Below are 10,387 nucleotides of genomic sequence, written 5' to 3'. Positions count from 1 at the left end.
ATGAACCAAATAATGAGCACAACACGTCAGAGTCAGAAAAGTCTGTCGTGTTGAAACGATGTGGAACTTTACATTCTTTAGGACCAAGACTTAAGTCCCCAAACTTTACAACCAAGACTTAAGTCCCCAAACTTTATATTGTTTAAAGCCAAAACAAAATGTACGCCTACATTGTTTAGGACCAAGACTTAAGTCCCCAAACTTATTTTTTTATAGAGTAGGCTAAGAGAGATTAATTAACATCCAGCGACCTAAATTCTGATTACAGGTCTCTAGCTTACCGTGATGTGTACAGTGGTTCTATAGGTTTCTAGGTCCTGGGTAAAAGGTCTATATAGTGGTTCTTTAGGGTTTTTAGCTCCTGGCTACAGTTCTATACAGTGGTTCTATATGGTTCTAGGTCCTGGTTAAAGGACCTAGAACTGGTTATATGTGATTCTAGGTCCTGTGATGTGTACAGTGGTATAGGGTTCAAGGTCCTGTTGTTCTAAAGGGTTCTAGGTCCTGTGGTTCTATATAGGTATTAAAGGTCTATTCATATGCGGCTGGTGTGTGGGGGGGGGGGCTGCACGTGCCAGCTGCTCTGCATAGGCTCAGCGACGAGTTGCGTCGCCGACGCGCGGAGGGTGGAGGCGGGAGGGTGGAGAGAGGGTGGAGGGAGAAGGAGAGACGGAGTCGATGCAAAGTGCTCGAGGAAGAGGAAAAAGTTGTGAAGGCAGAGCGAAAGAGAGAGAGCGAGAGAGAGAGCGAGAGCGAGAGAGAGAGAGAGAGAGAGAGAGAGAGAGGAGGTCTCTGCTTCCTGCCGTCTCTCGGTAGTTGTATGCCTCCGCTCCGTGAGTGCAGACCCTCCACCTGGTCTCCCGGATCAGAACCTTCTCCCCCGGACCGAGGACCATGGAGCTGCTATGCCTGGAGGCGGCGGTGCGGGCCCGGCCCGACCCCGTGCTGCTGGGCGACCAGCGGGTCCTGCAGAGCCTGCTCAGCATCGAGGAGCGCTTCCTCCCCCAGGTCCCCTACTTCAAGCTCTTCCAGAAGGAGCTCCAACCCTACATGAGGAGGATGGTGGCCACCTGGATGCTTGAGGTTCGTACGGCCGAGGAGCCCTATGTAAAACCGTCTGGAGTTCTGGGGGTCTGGAGGTCTGGAGGTCTTGGGGGAACTCTGGCGGAGACTAGCTCAGGACTCGAGTTTTGTGAACATTAGACAGTGTCTCTGCGACGCGTTCAGACAAGTGAGTCCAGACCAGTGAAATCAGACCAGTGAGTTCAGACCATTAAGTCCAGACCAGTAAGTTCAGACCCAGTACGGTACCGGGACCAGGTCTGGGTCTTCATGCACACGTATGCACTCCGCTCTTTATCGCCATGTTGCTCTGCGTGAGTTTCTGTTCCCGACGGATCCTCAGAACCCGGGGAACACAGGACGGTGGAGCGGGTTCTGATCCTTCTGTCGGGGTGAAGAACCTTTAGATCAGACGTCGTCAACATTTTAGATATTATACTTTATTATATTTTTTTATATTATATTATGTTTCTGAAGGTTGGGACGCGGAAGGGCGCGGGCCTCAAGCCGCGGTCCTCCCGTCGCTCCCCGCGGAGTTCAGTTCCGTGTTCTGAACCGGATCAATATCTGAGTAGAAGACCGATCAGAGAAGAACCGCCGCCGTCGGGGCTTTATTATCATGTGTCGATGGTCCAGATCGGACCTTGATTCGGGTTTTTAATAAATTTTTAAAGTATTTATCGGCTGGTTGGTGACGCACTCGATATCAACTCCTCGGTCCTCCACTTCTAATTTGATACTTTTTTCGTGTTTCCCGGTCAGTAATCTGGTTCTGAATTGTCGGATCTGATGTGAAAGAGGCCGGGGAACATTGTAATACCATAAATACCCACCTAGACAATTTATTTATATTTCTAAATATTTTATGAAAATATGACGAATGCAGAAAGCGCTTCCGTGTGCGGCGGCGCTGCGGGGTTTCTGTTCTCTGCTCTCAGAACTCATTTAGACTCTGAACTCTTTCTCCCTTCAACTCTTTATTCCATAACACCGTATTTACACTTAGTGAGGAAAACTTTTCGAAAGTCTCCAATAATGTATTCTGAATGAATTGGTGATGTCGCAACAGATCGGGGCTGGGCTGGTCTTGGCCGGACCCCAACGTGTGTGTCATCGGAGTTAAATGCGCTCTTTAGATCCTGGGTTTCGTTCTCAAGCGAGCCGCTTCTCACGCCGTCTCCCCCGGCAGGTCTGCGAGGAGCAGAAGTGTGAGGAGGAGGTTTTCCCGCTGGCCATGAACTACCTGGACCGCTTCCTGGCCGTGGTCCCGACCCAGAAGAGGAACCTGCAGCTGCTGGGCGCCGTGTGCATGTTCCTGGCCTCCAAGCTGAAGGAGACGCGGCCGCTGACGGCCGAGAAGCTCTGCATCTACACGGACAACTCCATCAGCCCGGGCGAGCTGCTGGTGAGAGATCATCTTCGTCTTCATCACCGTCGCCTCATCTCCTTCCTGAACTGAGACGGGATGAGAGGAAACCAATGGATTTATTTAGTCAATTGGTGTGTGTGTGTGTGTGTGTGTGTGTGTGTGTGTGTGTGTGTGTGTGTGTGTGTGTGTGTGTGTGTGTGTGTGTGTGTGTGTGTGTGTGTGTGTGTGTGTGTGTGTACATAATAGAGCCTTTATTTCTGGTTGTTTTCTGCACACGGAGCCTTTATATCTTTACTGTCAGACGTGTGTCCCAGCAATAATCAATGCCTGCATTTCACACAGAAACAACTATTGTCCAGTTGTCCCTAAAATTAGGATGTGGTCGCTGTCACATCCTCTTAGAGGTGAGGGAGGGAGGGAAGGAGGGAGAGAGAGAGTTCTCTAACAAGGATTTTACTGTACAGCGCTTACAGTTATGACGTGTGTCAATGGTCTCTATCGCCATCTAGCGGTAGATATTTGTATAGATCAACGAGGTCAACTTGAACCCGGGCCAAAATGTGATAAAGTTTCTGCCAGGGAGAGAGAAGGGGGGAGGTGGGGGAGGAGGGGAGGAGAAGAGAGAGATTGAAAGTTTGCCTTTTACAGTAGCCCGCATCCAAACAACAGAGACATGATGTGTGCATTTAGATTCTGAATGGTGAGTGTTCAGAACCGCTCTGCTACGCTGAACAGCCCTCTGCTGTTCCCAGTACCTCGGGACCTCAGATGAACAGTCCTCAGGACCTCAGATGAACAGTCCTCAGGACCTTAGATGAACAGTCCTCAGGACCTCAGATGAACAGTCCTCAGGACCTCAGATGAACAGTCCTCCGGACCTTAGATGAACAGTCCTCAGGACCTCAGATGAACAGTCCTCAGGACCTCAGATGAACAGTCCTCCGGACCTTAGATGAACAGTCCTCAGGACCTCAGATGAACAGTCCTCAGGACCTCAGATGAACAGTCCTCAGGAACTCAGATGAACAGTCCTCAGGACCTCAGATGAACAGTCCTCAGGAACTCAGATGAACAGTCCTCAGGACCTCAGATGAACAGTCCTCAGGAACTCAGATGAACAGTCCTCAGGACCTCAGATGAACAGTCCTCAGGACCTCAGATGAACAGTCCTCAGGAACTCAGATGAACAGTCCTCAGGACCTCAGATGAACAGTCCTCAGGACCTCAGATGAACAGTCCTCAGGACCTCAGATGAACAGTCACTAAAGGCCAGACTCATTGTGCCTAGTGGGGCTAGCCTAGCAATGCTAGCAGAGGCAAGCTCATTTGTAAATGATCTCTAGCTCCTAGTTCCCACAGTATTCCCCCTTTCTGTTTGACGTTATCTGATGTTTATTGAGCTGGTTATATTGTCACAGAATAGGTAAGCTGCTATGCTAACCTACTGTTGTGTCACGATTCAGTGCTTGGGCGATGCTCGCAGCTGATTGGCCGGTTCTGTCTCTCCGTGTGGGGGGCTCACACATCTCAGAGATCAATATGAGTTCCATCCCTCTAGGGTCTGGATAGCGGCGGGGTCTTGGCCCCAAGCAGCCAGGAGAGGGTTGTGGGATAAGTCTAGTTGGTTGGTACCAGTATGCATTATCCAAGCCAGAAGGTCGTGGGTTCGGAGCCCCGATGACTGCAGTCACCCTGCTGCTCCTAGATAGAAGACAAGGTTGATCGTTATCATCTCAGACAGGAAATTTGCTGCTTTGGAATTGTTCATTGTGTTATTTATTTTTAAGCAATCTGTCATGAAATGACAGAATAACAACAAGTAAAAAATCGGATTGGATAAAAGGATTATTGTTAGGGTTAGCCTTACACTAAAGGTCCATACATATATACATCTCTGGTTATCATTCAGATATATACCTTTTAGCCTGGATGAGAGCCTGCTTAGAACAAGGAGGGCCCCTCCCTCTGCCCCAGCCCAGAGACAAGGGCCTCAGCGGGGCCCCAGAGCCGGTCGCGGGGCCTGGCTGAGTGCGCCGGGTCTGCAGCTCATTTCTGTATAAGGCCGGATTCTGGCTGACATGCAGATACAGGAAACACAGATCAGCTGCTGGCTGCGCGTCACCTCCCTCCGGTTTTTTTCTTTGCTAAGAATTTCTTGTAAAAGGAAGCACAGATGTTACGGAGAAGCAGCAAGCAGAAGAAGGGACAGAGAGGAAGTAGCTTTTAGATAGAGGCTGTAGTATGAAGAGGCAGAGGGGAAGTAGCTTTCAGATAGAGGCTGTAGTATGAAGAGGCAGAGGGGAAGTAGCTTTCAGATAGATGCTGTGTTATGAAGAGGCAGAGGGGAAGAGGCTCTCAGCTAGAGGCTGTAGGCCCCAGTAGAGGCTGTGGTATGAAGAGGCAGAGGGGAAGTGGCTAGAGGCTGTAGGCCCCAGTAGAGGCTGTGGTATGAAGAGGCAGAGGGGAAGTGGCTAGAGGCTGTAGGCCCCAGTAGAGGCTGTGGTATGAAGAGGCAGAGGGGAAGTGGCTAGAGGCTGTAGGCCCCAGTAGAGTCTGTGGTATGAAGAGGCAGAGGGGAAGCAGCTACAGGCTGTAGGCCCCAGTAGAGGCGGTAGTGCTGTCATCCTGGAGGTTAAATTCACCATGCAGACGTCTCACAAATCAGACTTCAGATTAAATCTAAAGTCCGATCTCAGACAACTGAAATCTGTGTGAACTGGGCAGTTCACTTTCTTTCATTTATATTTTTTAGACCAACAGGTTGCTGGAGGCCTCCGTAAAGGTGTGATTGGTGAACACAAACTCGTTCAGCGACAGTAAACTGTAAACATTGTCTGTAAATGTTTCAGAACAACAATGTGTTTTACAGTTTTTAAAATCCTTTTTCTGAGTGTTTCATCCACTCTTGCAAATCAGTTTTCTTGAGTAGAATATCTCCCTAACGAAACGGGAAACAAGGCGTAACTCCGGCTCTTTCTCCCCCCTTGCTGTGACACAGTAGGACTGCTGGACCAGAGGGTCTGCTGTAACACAGTAGGACTGCTGGACCAGAGGTTCTGCTGTGACACAGCAGGACCGCTGGACCAGAGGTTCTGCTGTAACACAGTAGGACTGCTGGACCAGAGGTTCTGCTGTAACCCAGTAGGGCTGCTGGACCAGAGGTTCTGCTGTAACACAGTAGGACTGCTGGACCAGAGGTTCTGCTGTAACACAGTAGGACTGCTGATTCAGAGGTTCTGCTGTAACCCAGTAGGGCTGCTGGACCAGAGGTTATGCTGTAACACAGTAGGACTGCTGGGCCAGAGGTTCTGCTGTTCCGTGATTGAACAGTGCAATAACTTGTTGGGCATTAATGCAATAGCTATTGGGCAGCGCAATCATCCTCATGGACACATTTTTCATGCTACTTATTTGAGGAACTGTGTGTGTGTGTGTGTGTGTGTGTGTGTGTGTGTGTGTGTGTGTGTGTGTGTGTGTGTGTGTGTGTGTGTGTGTGTGTGTGTGTGTGTGTGTGTGTGTGTGTGTGTGTGTGTGCGTCTGCGTGCGTGTGTGTGCATGTGCGAGCGCTTGGGTAGTGCCTAGACTATGTTTTCTATAATGGGTATCAAGTTGGGGGTATGTGTGTAATGTGTTTCATGTTTCATGTTTTTTAAGTATGTCAATGGAAAATCTTTTTGTATGTGTCACCAGTGCTCTCTGTGTGCCCAAAGCATATTTCTCTTGTGAGAGAGACAATAAAATACTTACTTACTTACTTACTTACTTACTTACTTACTTACTTACTTACTTACTTACTTACTTACTTACTTACTTACTTACTTACTTACTTACTTACTTACCTACTTACTTACTTACTTACTTACTTACTTACTTACTTACTTACTTACTTACTTACTTACTTACTTACTTACTTACTTACTTACTTACTTACTTAACACAGTAGGGCTACTGGATCAGAGGTGCAGCGTTTGTGTGTAGTGCTGCAGTATGATGTGTAATACTGCAGTAATATGTGTGTAGTGCTGAAGTATGATGTGTGGTACTGTGTAGTACTGCTGTACATTCGTAGAAACATTTTACCGGGTATTTAAATGTGTTTAGGTTTGAACAAAGGAAGTTGAAGTCTGGAGACTCCTTGTTGTTGTTATCTCTCTGCTTTAGGATCAGATTGAATGACTTGTAGCTGCAGACTCCTCATTAAGAAAAAAAAGATGTTGAGAGAACAGCGGCCATGTTGGATTTAAGAGAGTCATCTCTCTCTCTCTCTCTCTCTCTTTCTCAGATGTACCACGTCTATCGCTCAATTCCTGCTCTGTTAGTCACCAGCTCCTCTGCTCTTCTCCAGGAAACGAAACCAAAGTTAGCGTTTACTGGAGTGACTCTGCCGCTAGGCAGTCAGACTGGCTAGCCAGCTAGCGCCCGCTGCAGCTAGCCAGCTAGCGCCCATGGCGGGCGCTAGCTGGCTAGCTGCAGCGGCACAATGTGTAGTACTACAGTAATTTGTGCAGTACTGTGGAACGATGTGTAGTATTACAATAATGTGTGCAGTAATGCTGAAAGATGTGTAGTATTACAATAATGTGTGCAGTAATGCTGAACGATGTGTAGTATTACAGTTAGGTGTGTAGTACTGTGGAACGGTGTGTAGTATTACAGTAAATGGTGAATGGTAAATGGACTGCATTTATATAGCACTTTTATCTGAAGCGTTTTACAATATTGACCGAAATTGATCCATTAATGCTCACATTCACACACCGACAGTGCTGTCAGCCCCTCGAGGCGACAGCCAGCTCATCAGGAGCAGGACTGGGAGCTGTGGTAATCTCTCTCTCTCTCTCTCTCTCTCTCTCTCTCTCTCTCTCTCTCTCTCTCTCTCTCTCTCTCTCTCTCTCTCTCTCTCTGTCCAGGACTGGGAGCTGGTGGTTCTGGCTAAGCTGAAGTGGAACCTGGCCGCGGTGACGCCGAACGACTTCATCGAGCACATCGTGAGACGCCTGCCGCTCACAGAGGAGAAGCTCACACTCGTACGCAAACACGTGACCACCTTCATCGCCCTCTGCGCCACAGGTAGCTCCGCCCGCCGCCGCCGGGGAGGTGCACGGAGGCTATGCTAAGCGTCTAGCGCTATTCAGGGTGTTGTTGACATTGGTTGTAAACATCGGTTATGACGGGAGGAGAGGGAGGAGGCGGAATGACGGTCCTCCTCTCCTTTTCTTCATCCTCTTCATCCTCTGTGATGCTCCCATCCCCTCCTAAGGTCTTTGTGTGCTCCTTCCTCTGGCCCCGGGGCCTCTGGGCTGATCGGGCTGCGCGGGGGGAGAATCAGTTAATTTATTTGTCAAGACACGGCCCACCAGCATAAGAGGGGGAGGGGGGAGAGGGGGGAGAGGGGGGAGAGATGTCCTCCTGAGCGGACGCACGCCGTTTGCTTTGCAGATGAATATCCCAATATGTTCAAGATATGTTAATGATATGTAAATTATATGTAAATTAGCCTCGGAGGGGCCCGTTTGGGGCCCCAGGAACACACATATCTGGAGGGGAGGAGGGTATCTTTTCTTTACACAGAAAAACTACTTTAGGAGGGTCTGGAGACAGGCCTCTCTCTCTCTCTCTCTCTCTCTCTCCCTCTCTCTCTCTCTCTCTCTCTCTCTCTCTCTCTCTCTCTCTCTCTCCTCCCCTTCTTCTCCCTTTTTTTCCAATTACCCCCCCCCCCCCCCACACACACACACACACACACACCCACATGCACACGCAGACACACGCTTTGTCCATTTGTGTGGAGAGGAGGACGCGGGCGGGACAATGGACTCAGACCCCACCCACCACTCTATTAACATGCTAGCTAGGAGGGGCCCAGTAGGAGGGGCCGGTAGGAGGGGCCCAGTAGGAGGGGCCGGTAGGAGGGGCCCAGTAGGAGGGGCTTAACATGAGGGGCCCGGAGAGTATAAACTAAGACATACAAAGAGAACAGGATGAGAGGGGGGTGTGTGTGTGTGTGTCACTCTCTCTCTCTCTCTCTCTCTCTCTCTCTCTCTCTCTCTCTCTCTCTCTCTCTCTCTCTCTCTCTCTCTCTCTCTCTCTCTCTCTCTCTCTCTACCTGACGTCCGTTGCCTCTCTCGCTCACAAGCTGTCTCATTAGCATACTGAGCGCGGGTCCAGCTAACGAGCGGATTGGCCGGGGGGCCGCAGGGCTGGGGGGGGCCGTGGTGCCGCGGGGCCTGGCGGCAGCGGGGCCGGGGGGCTGGGGGCAGCGGGGCCGGGGGGCTGGGGGCAGCGGGGCCTGGGGGCAGCGGGGCCGGGGGGCTGGGGGCAGTGACCACACGTGGAGCCAGGGACCTACAGGGGAGTCGCCTGGCAGCCCGTCAGGGGCCCCATTCAGCCCGGACCGCAGGGCGGGGGGTTGAGTGAGAGAGAGAGAGTGTGTGTGTGTGTGTGTGTGTGTGTGTGTGTGTGTGTGTGTCTGGTTGCTTTACAAGCCAAGTTGGGCCTTACTATGGGCACAGTGGGAGGGGCCTCTCTATGAGGATGGGCCCCTGCTGGGGGGGAGGAGGACAGCAGCCCGAAGAACCACAACAAACCAAATGGAACGTTTCCATTGGCTGCGGAGAGAGGGAGGACTTGACCGAACAGCACCAGATGGTTGCCTTGGGGCCAAACCTGGGATGGAAGAATAGAGCAACGCATTAGTGGGTTGGGGGTTCCATTCCCCCTGTGGGGCAGGGCATTAGTGGGTTGGGTGTTCTGTTCCCCCTGTGGGGCAGGGCATTAGCGGGTTTGGGGTTCCATTCCCCCTGTGGGGCAGGGCATTAGCGGGTTGGGGGTTCTGTTCCCCCTGTGGGGCAGGGCATTAGCAGGTTGGGGCTACCGTTCCCCTGGTGTTCTCGGTCTCAGTGTTGTTTCTCTCCACAGACTTTAACTTCGCCATGTACCCCCCCTCCATGATCGCCACGGGCAGCGTGGGCGCGGCCGTCAGCGGACTGCAGCTGGAGATGGCGGGGGGGCGGGGCCACTGCCTCACCGCCCTGCTCGCCAAGATCACCAACACAGAAGTGGTGAGTCGACGGCCTGCCCTCTGACCCCGACCTCAGTCACTGCAGCACTGTCCTGAGGTGCAGTCACTACAGTACTGTCCTGAGGTGCAGTCACTACAGTACTGTCCTTTGACACTATCCCTCTTGTCCAGGGGTCACCAACACAGTGCCCGCGGGCCCCAGGGCGCCCGCAGGCCTGTTCTAAAAAATAGCATAACTCATTCTTCAACAACTCTTTCCCACCTTTTTTATGTCATTGGTGTTAAATTATTGTGAGAAATCATTAACATGATGAGTGTCTTCACATAGATGAGTATCATTAATCATTACCAATATTATATAACTAAAGGCAAACTGAGCAAATTGGTTATTTCAGAAGAGTGTATCAAACTGGGTGCCCTTCGTATGTACCCATGAAGTAGCTCTCAGGTTCAAAAAGGTGGGTGACCCCTGCTCTAGTCTCTACAATTCCTTCCTGAAGTGCTTTACCCTCACAGTGTCCATACAATACCCATCCCTCTCGGGCCCTCGCTGTACACTCCCAGGGCCTTCTTATCGTCCGTTTGTCCCTACTGGCCTGGCTGTCCATCGGCCCTCTCGTAACGCTGCACCAGAATGATGATTTGCTGCCCTCCTGACTACAGTGAGGCCTCTCTGCTCTCTCCGTATCCCATGATCCTCTGCTCCTCCATGGTTCCCCCTGGTGCGAGGCGTGTGAACTCTCGCTCAGCGCGTGAACTCTCGCTCAGCGCAGGCGGAAAAACCAACATGTGGTCCCAGCAGGCACAGGGCCTCAGTGTGTCTGGGCAGCGGGCTGGACGCCTCCCGCCGTCCACCGCTTCACGTTCCCGGACCCAGACAAGCCATCGCTCTCACGGACCGCAGGGGGAGGCCGTCCTCGTCCAGCGTACCGGGGAGC

At 51.2% G+C, this 10,387-nt stretch overlaps 1 protein-coding gene and 1 long non-coding RNA gene across 2 annotated transcripts in view; one reads left to right on the top strand and one right to left on the bottom strand.

Annotated features, from left to right (window-relative positions):
* The first annotated feature begins 646 nt into the window (after positions 1-646).
* The window catches only part of LOC115551098 (G1/S-specific cyclin-D2), a 15,162-nt gene continuing 5,421 nt past the window's right edge, over positions 647-10,387 (top strand). Inside the window, exons 1-4 of the mRNA XM_030366633.1 lie at positions 647-1,083; positions 2,252-2,467; positions 7,342-7,501; positions 9,347-9,489. Coding sequence (XP_030222493.1) covers positions 895-1,083; positions 2,252-2,467; positions 7,342-7,501; positions 9,347-9,489 — 708 coding nt within the window. The 5' untranslated portion in view covers positions 647-894. The remainder of the gene's footprint in view (positions 1,084-2,251; positions 2,468-7,341; positions 7,502-9,346; positions 9,490-10,387) is intronic.
* LOC115551101 (uncharacterized) overlaps positions 8,448-10,387 on the bottom strand; it is a 19,457-nt gene continuing 17,517 nt past the window's right edge. The window contains exon 2 of the long non-coding RNA XR_003977977.1: positions 8,448-8,897. This is a non-coding gene — a long non-coding RNA (uncharacterized LOC115551101). The remainder of the gene's footprint in view (positions 8,898-10,387) is intronic.

The sequence above is a fragment of the Gadus morhua genome, chromosome 9 (assembly GCF_902167405.1).
Source record: "Gadus morhua chromosome 9, gadMor3.0, whole genome shotgun sequence".
NCBI classification, from domain to species: domain Eukaryota; kingdom Metazoa; phylum Chordata; class Actinopteri; order Gadiformes; family Gadidae; genus Gadus; species Gadus morhua.
The sequence above is the reverse complement of the archived record's forward strand: the minus strand, read 5'-3'. Positions and strand labels throughout refer to the sequence as shown.